The sequence below is a fragment of the Charadrius vociferus genome, unplaced genomic scaffold (assembly GCF_000708025.1).
Source record: "Charadrius vociferus isolate BGI_N301 unplaced genomic scaffold, ASM70802v2 scaffold917, whole genome shotgun sequence".
In the NCBI taxonomy this organism is placed as follows: Eukaryota; Metazoa; Chordata; class Aves; order Charadriiformes; family Charadriidae; genus Charadrius; species Charadrius vociferus.
The window spans coordinates 917,981-933,362 of NW_009649175.1; the positions used below are offsets into that span (position 1 = coordinate 917,981).

The 15,382-nt window shown below is 45.5% G+C and overlaps 2 protein-coding genes across 2 annotated transcripts in view; one reads left to right on the top strand and one right to left on the bottom strand.

Annotated features, from left to right (window-relative positions):
- Positions 1-10,973: 10,973 nt before the first annotated feature.
- SIRT4 (sirtuin 4) lies at positions 10,974-13,757 on the bottom strand. The gene is made up of 3 exons (XM_009888618.1): positions 13,258-13,757; positions 12,309-12,603; positions 10,974-11,138 (listed from the first exon to the last, which is right to left on the bottom strand). Exons 1-3 carry the CDS (start codon positions 13,755-13,757, stop codon positions 10,974-10,976), a joined length of 960 nt encoding a protein of 319 aa, XP_009886920.1.
- A 28-nt stretch (positions 13,758-13,785) lies between these two features.
- PXN (paxillin) overlaps positions 13,786-15,382 on the top strand; it is a 54,671-nt gene continuing 53,074 nt past the window's right edge. The window contains exon 1 of the mRNA XM_009888619.1: positions 13,786-13,792. Within this exon, the coding sequence (XP_009886921.1) occupies positions 13,786-13,792 (7 nt within the window). The remainder of the gene's footprint in view (positions 13,793-15,382) is intronic.

The window sequence follows — 15,382 nt, forward strand, 5'->3', positions numbered from 1 at the left end:
GCGCGTTCCCGGCCCCTCCTGTGGGTGCGTATCCCTCGGGGCGTGGCTGCGTGAGGGGCTTGAGCCGTTTGTCTGGCTGTTCACTGCGCCGAGAGACCCATATATGCTTACCCTGGGGCGGCCTTCTCCTGCCTAGTGCTGTTCCTGGTCCGAAGCTGTAGGGGAAGAGGTAACGTTGGCCTGGAAGTCGGGGGAGGGCAGGGTGCCCCTCTGAGGGACAGTATTTGCCCCAGTTTTCCTGTGCTGATAAGGTTCTGCACCAAAGCTTCCACCCAGAGTTGGTGCTGTCACAGTACAGAGGCAGTTTTACTGGCAGAGGCTCTCAGGAGGGTGTTGGTGAGCTGCTGTGGCAGGGGTTGCTGGTGTTTGCTGACAAGGCAGGAGGAAAGCCCTGGTTCATCACCAGAATATAGCTCTCTTGCCTCCACCAGCCGGAGGAGAGCATACAGCCTGCCCTGTCATCTTTGATCAGGTACAGAATGGAGATCTTGGATGAGTTTGATAATGATACCCCCTCAGTGTATCATTTTGCAAGCTGATTTCCTTAGAGGACTTTGAGGAGCAGTCTTTGTCCTACACTCGGCAATGCCTGCAGGAGCGGTACTCAAACATGGAGCAGAACCCAAGGGTCTGCAAGAGGTCTCTGAGAAAGCAGAAACAGATGGAGAAGGAAGAAGTTGGCTTGATATCTTATTTGAAGGTATTTGCAATGCCTTCCTAGTGAGGGTCACTGGATCTTTGAGGGTATTAGGATGGTAATGAAATAGGATGGTTCATTAGAGGGTGTGTGTGTGTGTCTCAGCCAAATGCTCCATCTTAAGGCAGATTGTGTCGTAGTTTTGTACCAATGTTTGTTGATTATTTTTCCTTGGGTGTTTGTGTACCTGAATTTTCTGGAAACATTGAGCTCTTGGGGTCCTCTGCAGAAATCCTGAGGATGCTGGATGCACACCCGTCATATGGCTAAGATGAATCATTCCTAGGGCTGGAAGTGCAAAATGAGGTATCCTGTCCTCACACACTAGCTTTGATTCTGAAATTATTGTTTGTAGAGCAGTAAAGGTCCTAAGTAAATGTAAACATTACTGAAATCCCTTTGTAGTGGTAAGTGATAAATCCCAATGTAGAGAAAAAAGTAAAATGCCATCACTATCTAGAAGAAACACTGTAGGTTTGAGCTGTATCATCACAAGCAGGGGAGAGAGCTCGGGTGCAGTTGGAAGCATTTCAGAAAATGTTGGTATAAATTTTCCCTGTGGTAGGAACTTTCTAGATTTGAGGAGAGTAGTATATGTGCTCCTGGCATCCAGGATTTAGGGCATGCTAGCATTCCCTAGATAAAATCAATGGATAGATGAAGGCACCAATTTGTTCTATATCTGTCTTACCCCACACAGATTTTTACAAATCTGCACTTATATTTGGTCCCTTGATCCTGCTTCTCATTTACATACCGCTTTGGTGGTGCGAAAGACCTAACAGTAAATTTAAACAGCCCCCTGAGCCAGCCCATACATGGGGAATCTTCCCACACAACGTACAGTGGCAGGCCCTAGGCAATGGCAGCGGCAGGGGGGGTTGAAGGGGTTGTGCTGTTGCAAAGCTGCTCTTCAAGGCTTTGAGGAACGTTGTGGGAAGAGTCTAAGAGCAGGCTAGTGATTTCTTGAACTGACTTACTGCCAGCTTATGGGGACTACAACGAGTATGTGAAGATCTTCTGCCATGCTGGTCTGTATTTCTGTTCCAAGGCCAAAAACAGGGTACCTCAAATACAAGGAATCCCTGTGCTCAGTGAGCGCGGGAGCTCTGAAGTCCAACACAACGCTGCAGCCATTGCAGCGGGCATGTGAGTTGCTGGAGGGATAGTGGCTTTGTGGGCTTATGTTGCAGAAGTGAAGTATCAGTGTCTTATCTTCCTTTTCTCTACTGTCGAGGCCAAGATTTTTCAGGCTCTGCAGGGGGAGCTGAATTACTCTAACTATGTGGGCATTGCAGAGATGAAAGAGAAAGTACTCCAGCTGAGACAAGGCATGCAGAGAGCAAACAACTATGCTCATGGTAACGATCGTGTTTCACCCTCCATTTGGGCCTGGAAACCAATACTAGACAGTTGTACTGTTGCTCTTCCTCTCAGGCTCAGCTTTTCTTCTTCTCTGCCACTGCCTAGTTAGTGATGCAGAAGAGAAAAGGCGCAGAATATGGTAAATTGGTATCTCCTTAGTGGAAAGGGAGAGTACAGGGAGCTGCACACAGAATTGCAGATATTATCTGTACCTGGAACAGTGATTTTAAACCCCAGCTGGCTTGGCTCTGCTTTTCACCTTCCTAAAGCAGTTTTGTTCCTGATCATTCAGCAAAGATCTCGGGGAGAATAGTGATACTGTTTATCTACCATCTGTTTCATGCTTTTTCTCAGTAGACCTCAGAATACCTTACAAAGAGGCATGGGCCACAGTATTATGTCTATTACATTATGGAAAACAGATGCAGAGAGGCAAAGTGGCTTTCTGAGCGTCACACTGTGACTTCTGGATTGATCAAAGGACTGAGAATTCACTCTGGTCTCATCCTTCCAAGCCTAGTGCCCAGTCCCCTGGGCAACACTATCAAAGTTTTCCTCTTTGCTTTGAATCCACTGTGTGCCTGTTCGCTATCCTGTTGCCTCCGGGGCTGGCCCCAGAAAATAACAGACATATAGAATATGCATCTTTTGGAGCAGAAGCATCTGTTAGAATAGACAGGGGAACATTTCTGAGTAATTAATATCCAGCATTTTGAAAGCACCTTTTACTGCCAAAGTGTTCCACAAACAACATATAGAAAACAACGAAAACAACACATCCAGCGAAGGGTATTGCAAACCTGTCCCATTTAATCAAAAATATTACTTTGACTTTCTTTTCAGAGTGAGAACTTGCTGCTGTTGAAGTCAGTTAGATTAGGAGATTAGATTAGGAGAGGATCTGAGGTCCCTATTTGATATTTGCTGCTCTGGCTCTAAGCTAACGCCTGATTTTTTTTGTTTCTTGGCCATATAGTGGGTATGTATGGCCTGCACAGAAGTTAGGCAATTATTCCTATTCCCCACTGACAGTTCCTGCAGTTTGGTGTCACTGGGGGCCAGGCCCTTATGGAGCAGTAAATAGATCCTGTGTGGTTCATATGCTGGCTGTTGCAGATCTGCTTTTCCCTGCTCTCTCCTCTCTGCTGATTGTTGAAGGTCTCTCCCCACTCCCTCGGCTGGCCCAGCTCCTGTGCTGTGCGTCCTTGGCCTGCAGCTCCTTGGACACCACCTCCGTGCCCCAGTGTGAGGAACCACACTACTTACACTGTGTGCACAACACCAAAAGTCTCCGGTAGTCCTCGAAGCTGTAGTTTGGGAATTGCCAAGCCTGCTAGACACGGGGAAGTCTGTGATATGCCGAAATCCTGCAAAGCCAGTCACTCTGCTCTGCTGGTATCAGCTGAAATAACCAGCTATCGAAGAGAGCGCTCCACAGACTCTGCCGTGCACTGGGTCTGCGTGGCTGGGCCTACTGGTGGGATGCTAAGGTTCTTGCTGTTGGTATAGGAATGGGGACCCATACATGTGTCTTCAGGTCACCCTCTCTTATCCTGTTTTATCGTGGAGAGTGGTCCTTGGAAAGACAGAGACAGTATGGAGATCTGAACAAGGCTCAATACTTTTTCATGGTAATTTTGAGAGGCTGTTTATTGAGGATTGGAAGACAAAAACTTTATCCAGCTTGTCTCTGACATTTTCAGTGACTTTGTGGACTGTGGTTAGTCTGCTCATATCTACTACAACATGCCTGGCAGAACTTGCTCCCAGAGCCAGACACTTTTGCTGCCTGGAGAGAAAAGAGCAGGTTCAATACCACTGTATACAAATATGGTGTTTCTGCTGGGGCTGTTTGTACAGCAGTTATTTGCAGTACAGAGGACAGCATGCAATTTATCCTAGCTTAATAGATGGGAGAAGTGTTTTTAAGATAATGTGAAGAGAACCGAATGTAGGTGGAGAGTGTTCCAAGTGAGGGAGCAGAGGCGGTGGCTTGCGATAGTGTGTACAAGGATGGGTCTTGAACCTGACTTCTAGACGTGAAGGCTTGCTGAGCAAATGCTTAGATGCTCAGCTGTCTGTGCCCCATCGAGCTGAACTGCACGCTTCTGTTTAGAAAGAACCTAAATGTTCGGTTCATTTAATTGCTCGGTCGCGCTTCTTTACCTCCTTGAACTGCTGTGTCTCTTGGCAGGGAGGATGAGGTGAACTTGTAGGCTATTTGTTCCCTGTGCTTTAGCCTCTGATTAACATCTGCTTCCCTTGCACCATGTCTGCATGGGAAAGGTGGGTAAAAGACTGTTAAAAGGGACTTCTGCTCCCTTCCCGATACAGCAAGCAGCAGTGTTGCTGCAGCAACCAGTAGGGCAACTGCTGCTGACTCCAGTTCTTCTGCAACCCAATAGTATGTGCCATAAAAGGAGGGGATGGCCCTCATTCTCCATTACAGGTAGCTATACCTCCTTCCCTATAAACTGGTGGAGATGATTCATCTGCTAAACGCTGCATGCAAGCACTGTCTTGTATGTCTAACTGCGAAGTAGTGGTATTGTGGGTTTGGTAACAGCTTAAGAGTATTTAGTAGACTACTTTAGCAGACAGTTAAGTGTAATAGCACAAGCTGGAGAGGGAAAGGCCCTGTAGTGTTACTGGCTTCTGGTCTCTGGAGGGTGCCGGTGAGACGAATGGTTCAGCCCAGACCTCTCTGAAACGCCCTTTCTGCCTTGCTTGCTGCTCCCAAATGTTGCTCGCTATGAGAACTGCCAGTGTGAATCGCAGAGCGAGCTCAGGGAAAGCACCAGAAAGGTGGCTGGCCTTCTGTGGTCTTTTTTAGAAGATAGTACCGCAGATTAACTGTTTTGCTGCTGGATACAGTGTTGTATGTCCCTCTCTTTTAGCGCCACCTGAGCAGAAACCACTTGCTGCAACTGCAAGTTTCTGTAGGAGAAACATACTCACTTGCTTTGCAAGTCTTCTTGATTTATCTTCCATTACGCAGGGCATCACTGAAACTTTATTTCCTGGATTTTTGGGGTGGTTTTCATGAGCCGTGAGCTCCATGTTTCATCACTCCCTTTAAAACAAGCTTTCCTCTTTGATCAGCTCTTCACAGCTCCAAATTTCGCTCTGACTGAAAGGGCCAATCACCATAAATCTGGCAGAGCTTTAGAATTGTCTTCAACCCATTTGGCGGTGTGCAACTCAATAAATGGAGGTTATTATTCCCCTTCATGCTAAGCTGTGAAAATGCATCAAAAAGCATTTGCTGTTTTCCCCAAGCAACAGAGACTCGTCGTAGTGAGAAGGCAGCCTTAATCCCACTTGTGCGATAGCCTCAATTTCTTGAGGATCCCTCAGCTTTCCTTACCTGCAAGGCATAGCTTCTTTATTGTAGTAGTCGTAGGTGCCCAGCGAGACAAGAGCCTTGCTGCAGCCATGGTCAGTTCTGTGCACAGACACAGGAGTCGATTGTGAAACCCAATTAAATTCTGCCATGCCAAGTGCTAAATAGGGGAGGGTCATAATCTGATTTTTGTCATATGCCACCTGCTTGAGTGAGGAGCCAAGCACTGCCGCTCTCCCACCAGCAGCAGTCTGTGTCAGACTGGGAACTCTGGGGCACAGATTGACTTGTTGCAGATATTCAGTCTTTAGAATTACAGAGTCCGGTTGGATTTTCTGCTCCTTGGCCCTTGCCAACGTGAAGATGTGGGATCACACTGGAAATCTGGATGCAGCATGTGTCTAAATATTCCTATACGTTTCTTCTGTTTGCAAGAGTCTTCTGATAAAGCAATAGAAAAATGTCCCAGAGAAAAAATCCTCTTTTATTAGCAAAAAGGCACCATTTCTGATCTGCATATGCTGAAGCTGCATATGTTGTCTGGGTCTTGGCAAGGGCAAGCAGCACTTGGGTCATTTACTCAAAACTGCTCTCCTGTAGTGTGTAAAAGTCACAGCTCTATATCATGAGGCCCTCTAACACAAAATGCTTTTTCCTTTCCTCCCCGCCTTGTTTTTAGCCTTAGTAATTGTTATTTGCTTGCCTAATTGTCCTGTCAGGGTGAGTGGGTATGAATTTCTTACTGTCCATCTGTGTCCCCTGCCTGGTTTCCTGTATCTGCCGGGATTTGGGTGCATAGGTGACAGACCACTCAGCTGTGCAGCCCCCGCTGGGGACCCTTGCAGTTACAAAAGCTCACAGAACCAATACAAGAGGAGGAAAAAGATTAATGGGCTCCTTTGTGATGTTACTCCAAACGCATCATCCACTTCTTTTTTAAGGCTCCAACGTAACAAATCGAAGCTGTGCAACAACCCATGTGTGAGAATTTCCTGTCCCTAGAGAAAGAAAGCGACAGCCAGGAGGAATCTGGCATCTGAAAGATATTTTCACAGTATCTATCAGTGATGAAAATGGCCAGACCAGTAGGACTGGAGAGGCAAAGTCCTCTATCGTAAATTTACTCTCATCACTAATTACCTCTTCTGTAATCTAAAACCACAATTGCTAAGGCCAAGTTAATTCAGATCTCAAAAACCCTGCACTGAGGCACCATAGAGAATGGCTGGGTGTAGTGTAGGTATTTGGCCGAGACCCTCCTCATTCCTTTCCCATTGACTCTAGACAGCCTCCTAAGACTGGTGGTTTCAGTTGGTGCTTACCTGGGTGCGCTAGGACAGGTTATTTGACAGAAAGACTCCATCTGTCCTGCCCAAGCCCCAGGTTTTGAATGAATAGACTGAGGAGACCAGTAAGTTGGCACTGGTTTGAAATACCTTCCCCCCTGCCCCTTCCTCACAGCTGCAAAGACTGGGGAAAAAAGGGTGACATCCAATGCAGTCACAGGGGAAGAGGCACACTCTAGAGGGTAGATTTAGTTGCCTTGAGTCCAGGGTTCCTGAACCTCCCAATTTCACCACGCCCAGGGTCTTTGGTCCTGTTCCAGAAGTCGTGAATAAGCAGGTCTGTCAGTAGGAGCAATCTGACTGTAAGATGTGGAAGGCTGCACTTACACCATACCCACCAGGCACAAGTCCTCCAGCAATCTGTGCTGCCCTCACTGGAACACAGTGTGTGAAATATCTTTCTCAGGCTGCAGGACCCGATTACAAAGTTTGCTCTGAGAATTTGCCCAGAAACAAAGGCAAGATTTGCCAAATAGGAAGTAGGTTTTATTTGCTTTGGGTAACTCCAACCCCACTTTCAGAGGAGTGGCAGAAAAATCCATTATAAGGCAATCTCAGGTCCTCTATCCAAACCTAGGAACTTGTCCTAGTAGGAACAACTGTAAGAAAAAGGGAATTAGCTGTTGACTCAGCTAATTTCGTGGTAAAAAACTGTTCTTGTGCTGTTGTCTGATGTGTACTTTTGCCACCCACAGGCGGACAGAGCTATGACTTCAAGCCCTGATCTAAAATACTGGTGGACTGGTCTAACAACAGTGAGCCAGAAAAGCTAAGAGAGGATTGAATCGTATGGAGGACAAGGCTGAATTAAAGCAGACAAGGTAGACAGAAAGGATCTGTGTTTCCTTCCTGGTGATGGGGGAAGAGAGCACTGCTCAGGCTCTGTAACGTACTTTTTCTGTTAGTTTCAGCCAGTAACACAAAGATTGCTGTCTTTTTGTTTATTCTTTTAGGAACAATATTTCTCCCCCTTTTAAAACCCTCCTCCCTTGCAAATTCTGCACAGGCTGAGAGAATAAAGCTGAACACTAGGTTAGTTTGTTTACTGAGTTTGTTGTTTTCCCACAGCATGGCTAATTCACATCCTATAGTGCTCAGCCCTGAAGGTTTCTATAACTCCCTCCAGGCTGGTAACTACATCAGTAAGATGAGAAACACAAATTTCACAGGACAGGTCTTTGCTAGCTACCTGCAACGACATAGTTATCTTCTGATAGCTGTTATCTCTCCGCATTGCATCTTCCCACACAAATAGTCCCCAAGGAGTAGCAGGGGAAGGTGTCAATCAGCATTAGAGTGATGTAGATCTGGTTTTTGGTGTAGAAACTTTAGGCTTTCTCTGGCATTTCTCAGTTGAGTGACCTTACTTCTCAATGGTGTCTTAGGGAACATGTTAAGAGGTGAAGTGCTCTGATCCTGCTCTAAAAGAAGTCAATTTTAGTAGTCCTGGATCAGCTTAAGAGAGAAAAAAAAAAAAAAAAAAAGTAACTCCTTCATCTCAGCCTCATATACTTCTTGTATATATGCTCATTAACATATAGTAATAAATGATGCACAGGAAATTTACTGTAACGCTCATTTACTGTAAGTCATTGTCCTGGTGACTTAAAAGTATACAGTGTAATCAGTGAAGGGTCAGGGTAACATGACTCATTTATTAGTGATACTGAAGAGACACCCTGACTCCTCTCCTACAGGCTCAGCTGCTGAACTGGAGAAGAGGCAGGGATAGATGTGGGAGGTTTAGTTACCTATGACATTGCTAACGCCAAGTCCTCGCTGGAAATGTTTTCTTGTTTTCGACTTCTTGGCAATGCTCCCACACCTTCTCAAAATGCTGGCTCTGCTGGCACTAAACCTGCAGCCTGTTTTTGACACACCTATGTCAGGCAAGTTTCAGGATGGTGCAGAAGACAGGGGTAATGAGAAACCCAGCCCCACCTCCTCTGCTAAAGAGGCACAAATGTCTCTTCTTGCATGGAAAAACCTATGCGAATAAACACTGTTCAAGCTCCCTGGCTGCTTGTGGAGACTCTGCTATGCCTTAGGGATGATTTCTGCAAAAGCTTTCGTTGGCAGGATAGCTATACCATGCTAAAGACAGAGTGACATCTGTGAGCTTTCTTCACTACCGAACAGCAGATAACTAACTCGCTGGAAAGTGGGATCCATTAAGTGAGCACAGAATGCATGTAGGGGTCCTGAACTTATCTCGCTTGGCTTCTAAGTGAAGCCATCTCTCCTCTGATCCATTATAGCCATGTTAAACATGGCTATATTAAGACACTTAACGTGAAACACATTAAGTATCTTAATTCCCTCTACCTTCTGCAGAAATTGAGTGCCTAAGTATCCCTTAGATTCAGTGCTTTACTTGCTCCTGCCTGGTATGGATTTGAATCAACAACAAAGCAAAAAAGAACTTTGCATCACATGGTCAGTTGTCCTTGCTTTGCTACTTGACCTTTTAGCAGATGTCACTGGCATCCTTGCTTCCAACTGCTTGTTACAGTTCTTGTCAAAATATTAATACAGGATATGTTAGGTGGAGAGTAGGACTGGGGCATTTGGCAGACCCCAACAATTAATCTCCCTCATTGCCAGAAGGGCAGCAGCAGATTCGTGCAGAAAGTCAGATCAAAAATGTAGTGTTCTAGGCTGGGCAAGATTCTGTCTTTTACTCCATAAATGGTTTAATATGGCTTATGTTACCACCCTAAGGATCAACAAAAAATGGTTACTGTGTAATGATGGATCTTCTGTTATGAGAGTGGAAAATCACATCTATTAATAGCTTGAGATTACCTCCTGAGGGAGACCTATTGTACAGATTTAATTGTATTTCTCTTAATTAATCAGCTGTTAGTAATTACGTCCTGCATTTTTTGCAAGGAAAAAATGAATTTAAGCTGGCTACTGAGACTGTACTTAAATCATAGGAGGGAGAGGAAATTACAATGCAAATAGTATCAGTCTTGTAAACAATTTTAATTCACTACTTAGCTATTCATTAATTAAATAACATCTTCAAAAAATGCATTCTGGAAAATGTAGCAGCCATACTGGAAGCAGTTCTGGTCAGATTAGCTTAAAATAACTCCTCTGGCATCTCAACAATATATAATTTTTAAAGGATTCAGATAGTATGCAGTTTAGCTTGTCAACTGACAGTTAAGAGAAATGCTAACTTCCCCTCCGTGCTAGAAGGTGTCAACCTTATAGTCTGTGCTTTCAAATAATCTCTTAGAAGAGCAGTATTCTTGTTCAGCCTCTATTTTGAACCTTTTTTTTTTTTTTAAATGACACCTGCAGTTCTTCTTGCCTCCTTTTCCTCTTTGCACACTCCACAATTGCCCACTAGTGGTATTGGATCCTCCAGCAGATACTGTGGTTTTCCACATCGCCCTCCTGTGCTATGGCATCAAGTTACTCAGTCAAAATCCCTGTCCCTCATTCTTCTCTGGGGACAATTATAAGAAAGGTATTTTGTTCTCAGATGTGGTAGTCTGATTATCCTGTCCCAGTGAATGAAAAGGCACTGTTTAGAATGGCAAGGTAAGGCAGAATAGTACTTTTTTCATCATCATCCTGTTTCCTAGTAAGCGGAGATGGTTTCGATTGAGAAAACTGGTCAGGTCGACATGTGCGAGGCTTGCTGCCCTCTCCTGGTGTCATCAGGGACCATGCAGTGGATCTCACAGCTGCCTCTTAGATTGAGGTTTTCCCTTTTTGAGATTGTCCTGCAGGACGGGAGGGAAGAAGCTGCTTTACAAATGGAATTGATTATTTTAAACAGCAGTGTTTTGGTTAGGATTAGCTGGATCATTTCAACCAGGCACAGCTTTTGAATTGTCAGTTGCAAAGGCAACAGCGTTCTCTGAATTTGCAGATGATTCCATGTAGTTTTCTGATTGCGATGAATGCACTGGAACTCAACACTGGCGAGGCTTCTGGCTACTCTTGCCCAATTTTCTGGGAGCATTAGCACTTAGTATGCTTTTCATTATAAGCATCAGCAACAGTATCATGGCCCGTCAGAGCATACCTGTTACAGATGAAAATTTACAGCCACATTTTGGTGCACATTGTAGGAACATATTTTTAGTTAGCATATGTCAGTCTCGGCATTTGATGGGAACTCATCTTCTTACCCTGTAAGGTGACTGACTGGGGAAGGTACTCATCTTGTAGAAATAATTTTACTCCTGGTAGCTACTGAAGCTCAGCTTGTTGGGTCATGTGCAACAATCAAAGGCAGCAACTCTCCACAGCGGGAATTCAGTTTTAAGGATGCAAAGTGATCTAACCTTGTGGGCCCAATGTTAAGGACTGCAATTGGCAGCTGCTTCTCCTGGGCAGCGAGAGCAAACCTGTAACCGGAGTATACCTGCAGGAATACCAGAAGACAAAATTACTGGCAGCTTAGGCAAAAGAAGAGCTACAGAAAGGAGTAAGGAAAGTAAAATAGTTGCTGTTGGCAGTGGGAAAAGGGGCTGTATGTACATGCTGTGTTATGCAACGGCACTGAATTCAGGTAGGTAATTTCTTCATTCAGGAGTGTGCAGAAAAGAACAGCTTTTAGCCTCTGTCAGTGAAGGATTTGCAGTTTCATAGAAACTGAAACGTCATAGTACACTGAAGGGAAATGTCCTTGTCTTTTAGTAAATCTCTGCAGCAGTTTTTATTAGTTATCATAGGTACTTAAATGCTTCTGCTTTGATGGTTCTCACATGCCCTAGCTTAGGTAGTACAAGAATGAACCTAAGGCATTTCAATCATTCCTGTACGAAGGATTATAAGCTTAAGAAGTGCAAGCCCAAGGAATTTGTCTCCAGTATCCTGAAGCCAAGAGAATGGCAATCGGGCAGCCTTGGTTTTAGCTCTTTCTGGGAGATGTTAGAGTAAGTATTTTTAATGTAATAGAACTTGTTCCTGGAAAAAATTCTCTTATACAAACTCTACTCCAAAAGCTTCCACAGGTTAAACAATGGGTTTCTCAACGACCTTAACTTTATAAATAAGAGGCCAATGGAGAAAACACATTGCGATACAAAGGACAATCCTAAGCAGAAAGCAGAGATATTTCCGCTCTCTTATTAAGAATTTAATTTGGAATTAGAAGTCCTAAAACCTGGTATTACACATAGTGTGCCACAAGGCCTAGAAAGCAGCCAAAGGCTAAAAAATTCAAGCAAAAAAAAAAAAAGTGGGGTGGTGATCTCTGCAGGATGGAATTTATCAGGTATCCTGGCTTTATGGGCAATTATGAACCTACAATGTACGGATGGAGGAGGTAGCTGAGAGAGATCTGAATGAGGTTATTTATAGCAGCATGAAGTAGACTGGCAATATAGACTGGCAATAAAGAGACAGGGAAGCCCAAACAGGCCAACTGTGAAGCCAGATTCCAACCACAGTAAAAATAAAATACAAAGACGCTCTAGAGAGGGTGTTGTGATCCACCAGCAATTAGTAGTCTGAAATTGTGGGACTAAGGATTGTTGCAGGCAGAGTAGCACAGAAATAGGAATGCAGTGTGTGAGGAAGACGTACTTACCTGCATAGAGGATCCTGCCACCAGCATGGAGTCAGATTCTGCCAGGCGTTGGTGCACAAAATTCACTTTTTCTCGGCTCACCGTGTCTCCAAAGAATGTCACGTCGGGCTTCAGGATTCCACCACATTTACGGCAGGCTGGGACTTGGAAATTACGCACTTGCTCGTCCGTCAGGAAGACATCCCCATCTGGAGCCACGCCGAATGCTTCAGCTTTCCAGGTAGGGTTCAGAGCTTCAAAATGCTCCTGAAGCTCAGAGCGTAAGATTTGGTCTCCACAGGCCAGACAGAAAACCCTGAAACCCAGAGCAAAGTCTTAATGAAGAGTTTCATGTCAGCTGAAAATCTGGAGTCCGTAACATGTTCCTTAGAAGGCCTGTGGTCTTTAATCACGTTTATTTACCAAATAGCACAGGTTAAGAAGCTGTCTTTCTACCTCCAATTGCTGCTTTGTAGGAATGTTCTAGAGGAATGCTTTGAACCCTACTGTGCATCCTCTCTCCCAGTGCAGGCTATGCTTTTTCATCTGGAAACTCTGGGTAACCACAGCTAGGCTGTGGTGGCCCTTCTCCAGTCCACTCACCCTGTGCATTTCTGGCACTATCCACTCCGCTTAGCCCTGGATAATCCTTGCGTCCTCAGGATCCCCTAGACCTCTTCACTAAGAGGACATTTGCTGTAGCAAGGAAAGGGGAAATCCTGATTGGTGCAGGCTCCAAGAGAAATGATCTAAATAACGCTCAAAAAAAAAAAGAGGTGGCGTTCATGTTTCTTAAATACTGTGCTGTCAATAGCACTGTTTTGTGATCTTTTCCTCCATGCCAGCTCAACACCACCTTTGAGCATGCCATCTCCGAGAACATAGCATCGACATTTTGCCTCCTTTCTCAGCAGCTAACACTGCACCTACTTGACTTCTAAACCATCCTCCCTCTGCCGACAGAGAGTACCTGTGCGTGCAGCCGTGCAATTCTGTCATGCGCTGGCTCCCGGCTTTGGTGTGAAGGGCATCCACGTTCTGGGTCACCAGCCAGTGCAGCTTCCCCAGCTTCTCCCAGTCTCTTAGTACCAGGTGTGCTGTGTTTGGCTGATGGGAGGAGAACTGGGGCCAGCCCACAAAGTTCCTTGCCCAGTACCGCTGCCGGGCACTGGCACTACGAACGAACTCAGCATGCTGGATTGGCCGTCTGTCTGTCCTGGAGTAGAGCCCGACACCTTCAGAGCGGTAATCTGGGATCCCCGATTCAGTCGAGATTCCAGCTCCGGTCATTACAAACAGCCTTTTGGAGCTGGAGACAAAACGCTGCAGTTCCTCTACTTCCACTGGATCTGGGGGAAGACAGGCTGGCACGAAAGCCAAGTTTGGAGAGGTCCTGGATACAGAATGGGATCTGAAATGATGGAATCTGATGGCTTCGCGAACTCCTGACAACTTCCTGGCAGAGAACATGTTCAGCTAAAAGACAAGAACAGAACACATGGCAGGTAAAAGAAAGCAAAGAGCATGTCCTTAATGCCATTTTCCTGTGATTCTGTGGAAAATGATGCTGCAAAGTATTCTTTGCTCTTTTTTCTTTTTAGTAAAGAAACACAAATTATTTTGAAAATGTTAATTAAAGCCCCAAGGCAGCAGTTTGTCTGTCACTTTCACAGAGGGCAACACTGAGGACTGCTAAGGGTACAAGGACAAAGTTAGCACCCCTGACTTGCAGGATCCTGCTCTTCTATCCCGCTGTGAAGGACAGCTGCCTAAGAGGACTTGTAAAGAGCCCAGAAAGACCTGAACACGCAGAGTCTCTCCCAGATATGTGCAAAAGGGCAGAGAAGAAATGGCAGGGAGGCCAAGCACCCCAACCAGAGGTGGTTTCTCCCTAGAAGAGACTCTTGCTCTGCTTTCTTTAACATTCTGCCGGCTCAAAATCAGTCCTTTCTATTTACTGCATCCTTTGCACATGTTGTGGGAAGGGAGAGAAAACCAGCCTTGAAATGTTGCTCTTTCAGGACAAAGGCCTTGACTGGCATGGTTTGGGGTTTTTTTGTGTTTTTTTGTTTTGTTTTGTTTTGTTTTTATAAAGGCCTAGTGCAGAACAGGCCTTGAAATGGGACTGAAGATGATTAGGACACTGCCTAAATGCCTCTGGTACCTCCTCCTTTGCGGGTGCCACCTCCCCAGAGTCAGTGGAGAGGTGGAGGTGTAGTGCTTTGCTTCTCCAGCAGGAACTGGAGGCGCAGGCTTTGCTGAGAGAGAAGGGATCATCCAAATGTGTGGGGGCAAAACCAACTGCCTGGCAGGTCGGCACGGGAGGGATATCCTGCTTTAAGGGCGGAACAGCATGCCCTCTTGGAGACAGGCAGGATGGCTTTGCTGGCAAGTAGCCTGGCTTTGTGTGCAGAACCTGTTGTGACAGGAGCAGATTGGTTTAGACCTTGATATTGTTTGGTCTTTAGTTCTGTCTGTAGTTCTCCTTTCTTCATTTCACTATTTAAAAACTTTTTTTTTTTTTTTTCTGGGCCTCTCTATGGTTTCGCATACAAAGTACAAAAAAAAACGTTGAAAGAAACGGTACTGAGAATTGGCTGTCTGGTATTTCTCACAAGAAAGGGAGCTTGTGTGAGACCTGGAAGATGGAGGAAGGACTTTGAATACTGATAAAAGGGGGATGATCTCTAAAGAATGATTGTAACAAGCCCCAGATAGTCTGGTGCCTAAAGCTTGCTGGGTAGTGTGGGACACCTGGATGCGGATACATGCCCGCTCACACTTCTGCCCTCACCATCGCAATTTACTGGGAGGACACCAGAGGGACTGGGTCTCACTGGGAGTCCTCAGCCAGCAAAAGCAGATCCCTTTCGGGTGTTAGAGGCAGTGGTTTGGAGGAGGGCTCTGGGCAGCTTGTGAGCTGTCAGATGGTTGCAGCATGCAGGCAGTTTCATAAATGCTGCCCACAGGAACCTTGCGGTGCCTGTGAGACCTGGGGCAGCTCTGAGAAGGTCAGAGGTACTCAAGCGGTGAGCTCGCTTGTCTAAAAGGCTGGTACCTAAGTACTTTTGATGACTGTTCTTCAGTGCTGGAAT

Coding starts and splice junctions, on each gene's coding strand:
- SIRT4 (XM_009888618.1), bottom strand. CDS start 13,757: ATGTTCTCTGCCAGGAAGTTGTCAGGAGTTCGCGAAGCCATCAGATTC. Junction 12,604..13,257: donor TTGCACGGCTGCACGCACAG/GTACTCTCTGTC, acceptor TCTGGGTTTCAG/GGTTTTCTGTCTGGCCTGTG. Junction 11,139..12,308: donor TGGCAGGATCCTCTATGCAG/GTAAGTACGTCT, acceptor GTATTCCTGCAG/GTATACTCCGGTTACAGGTT.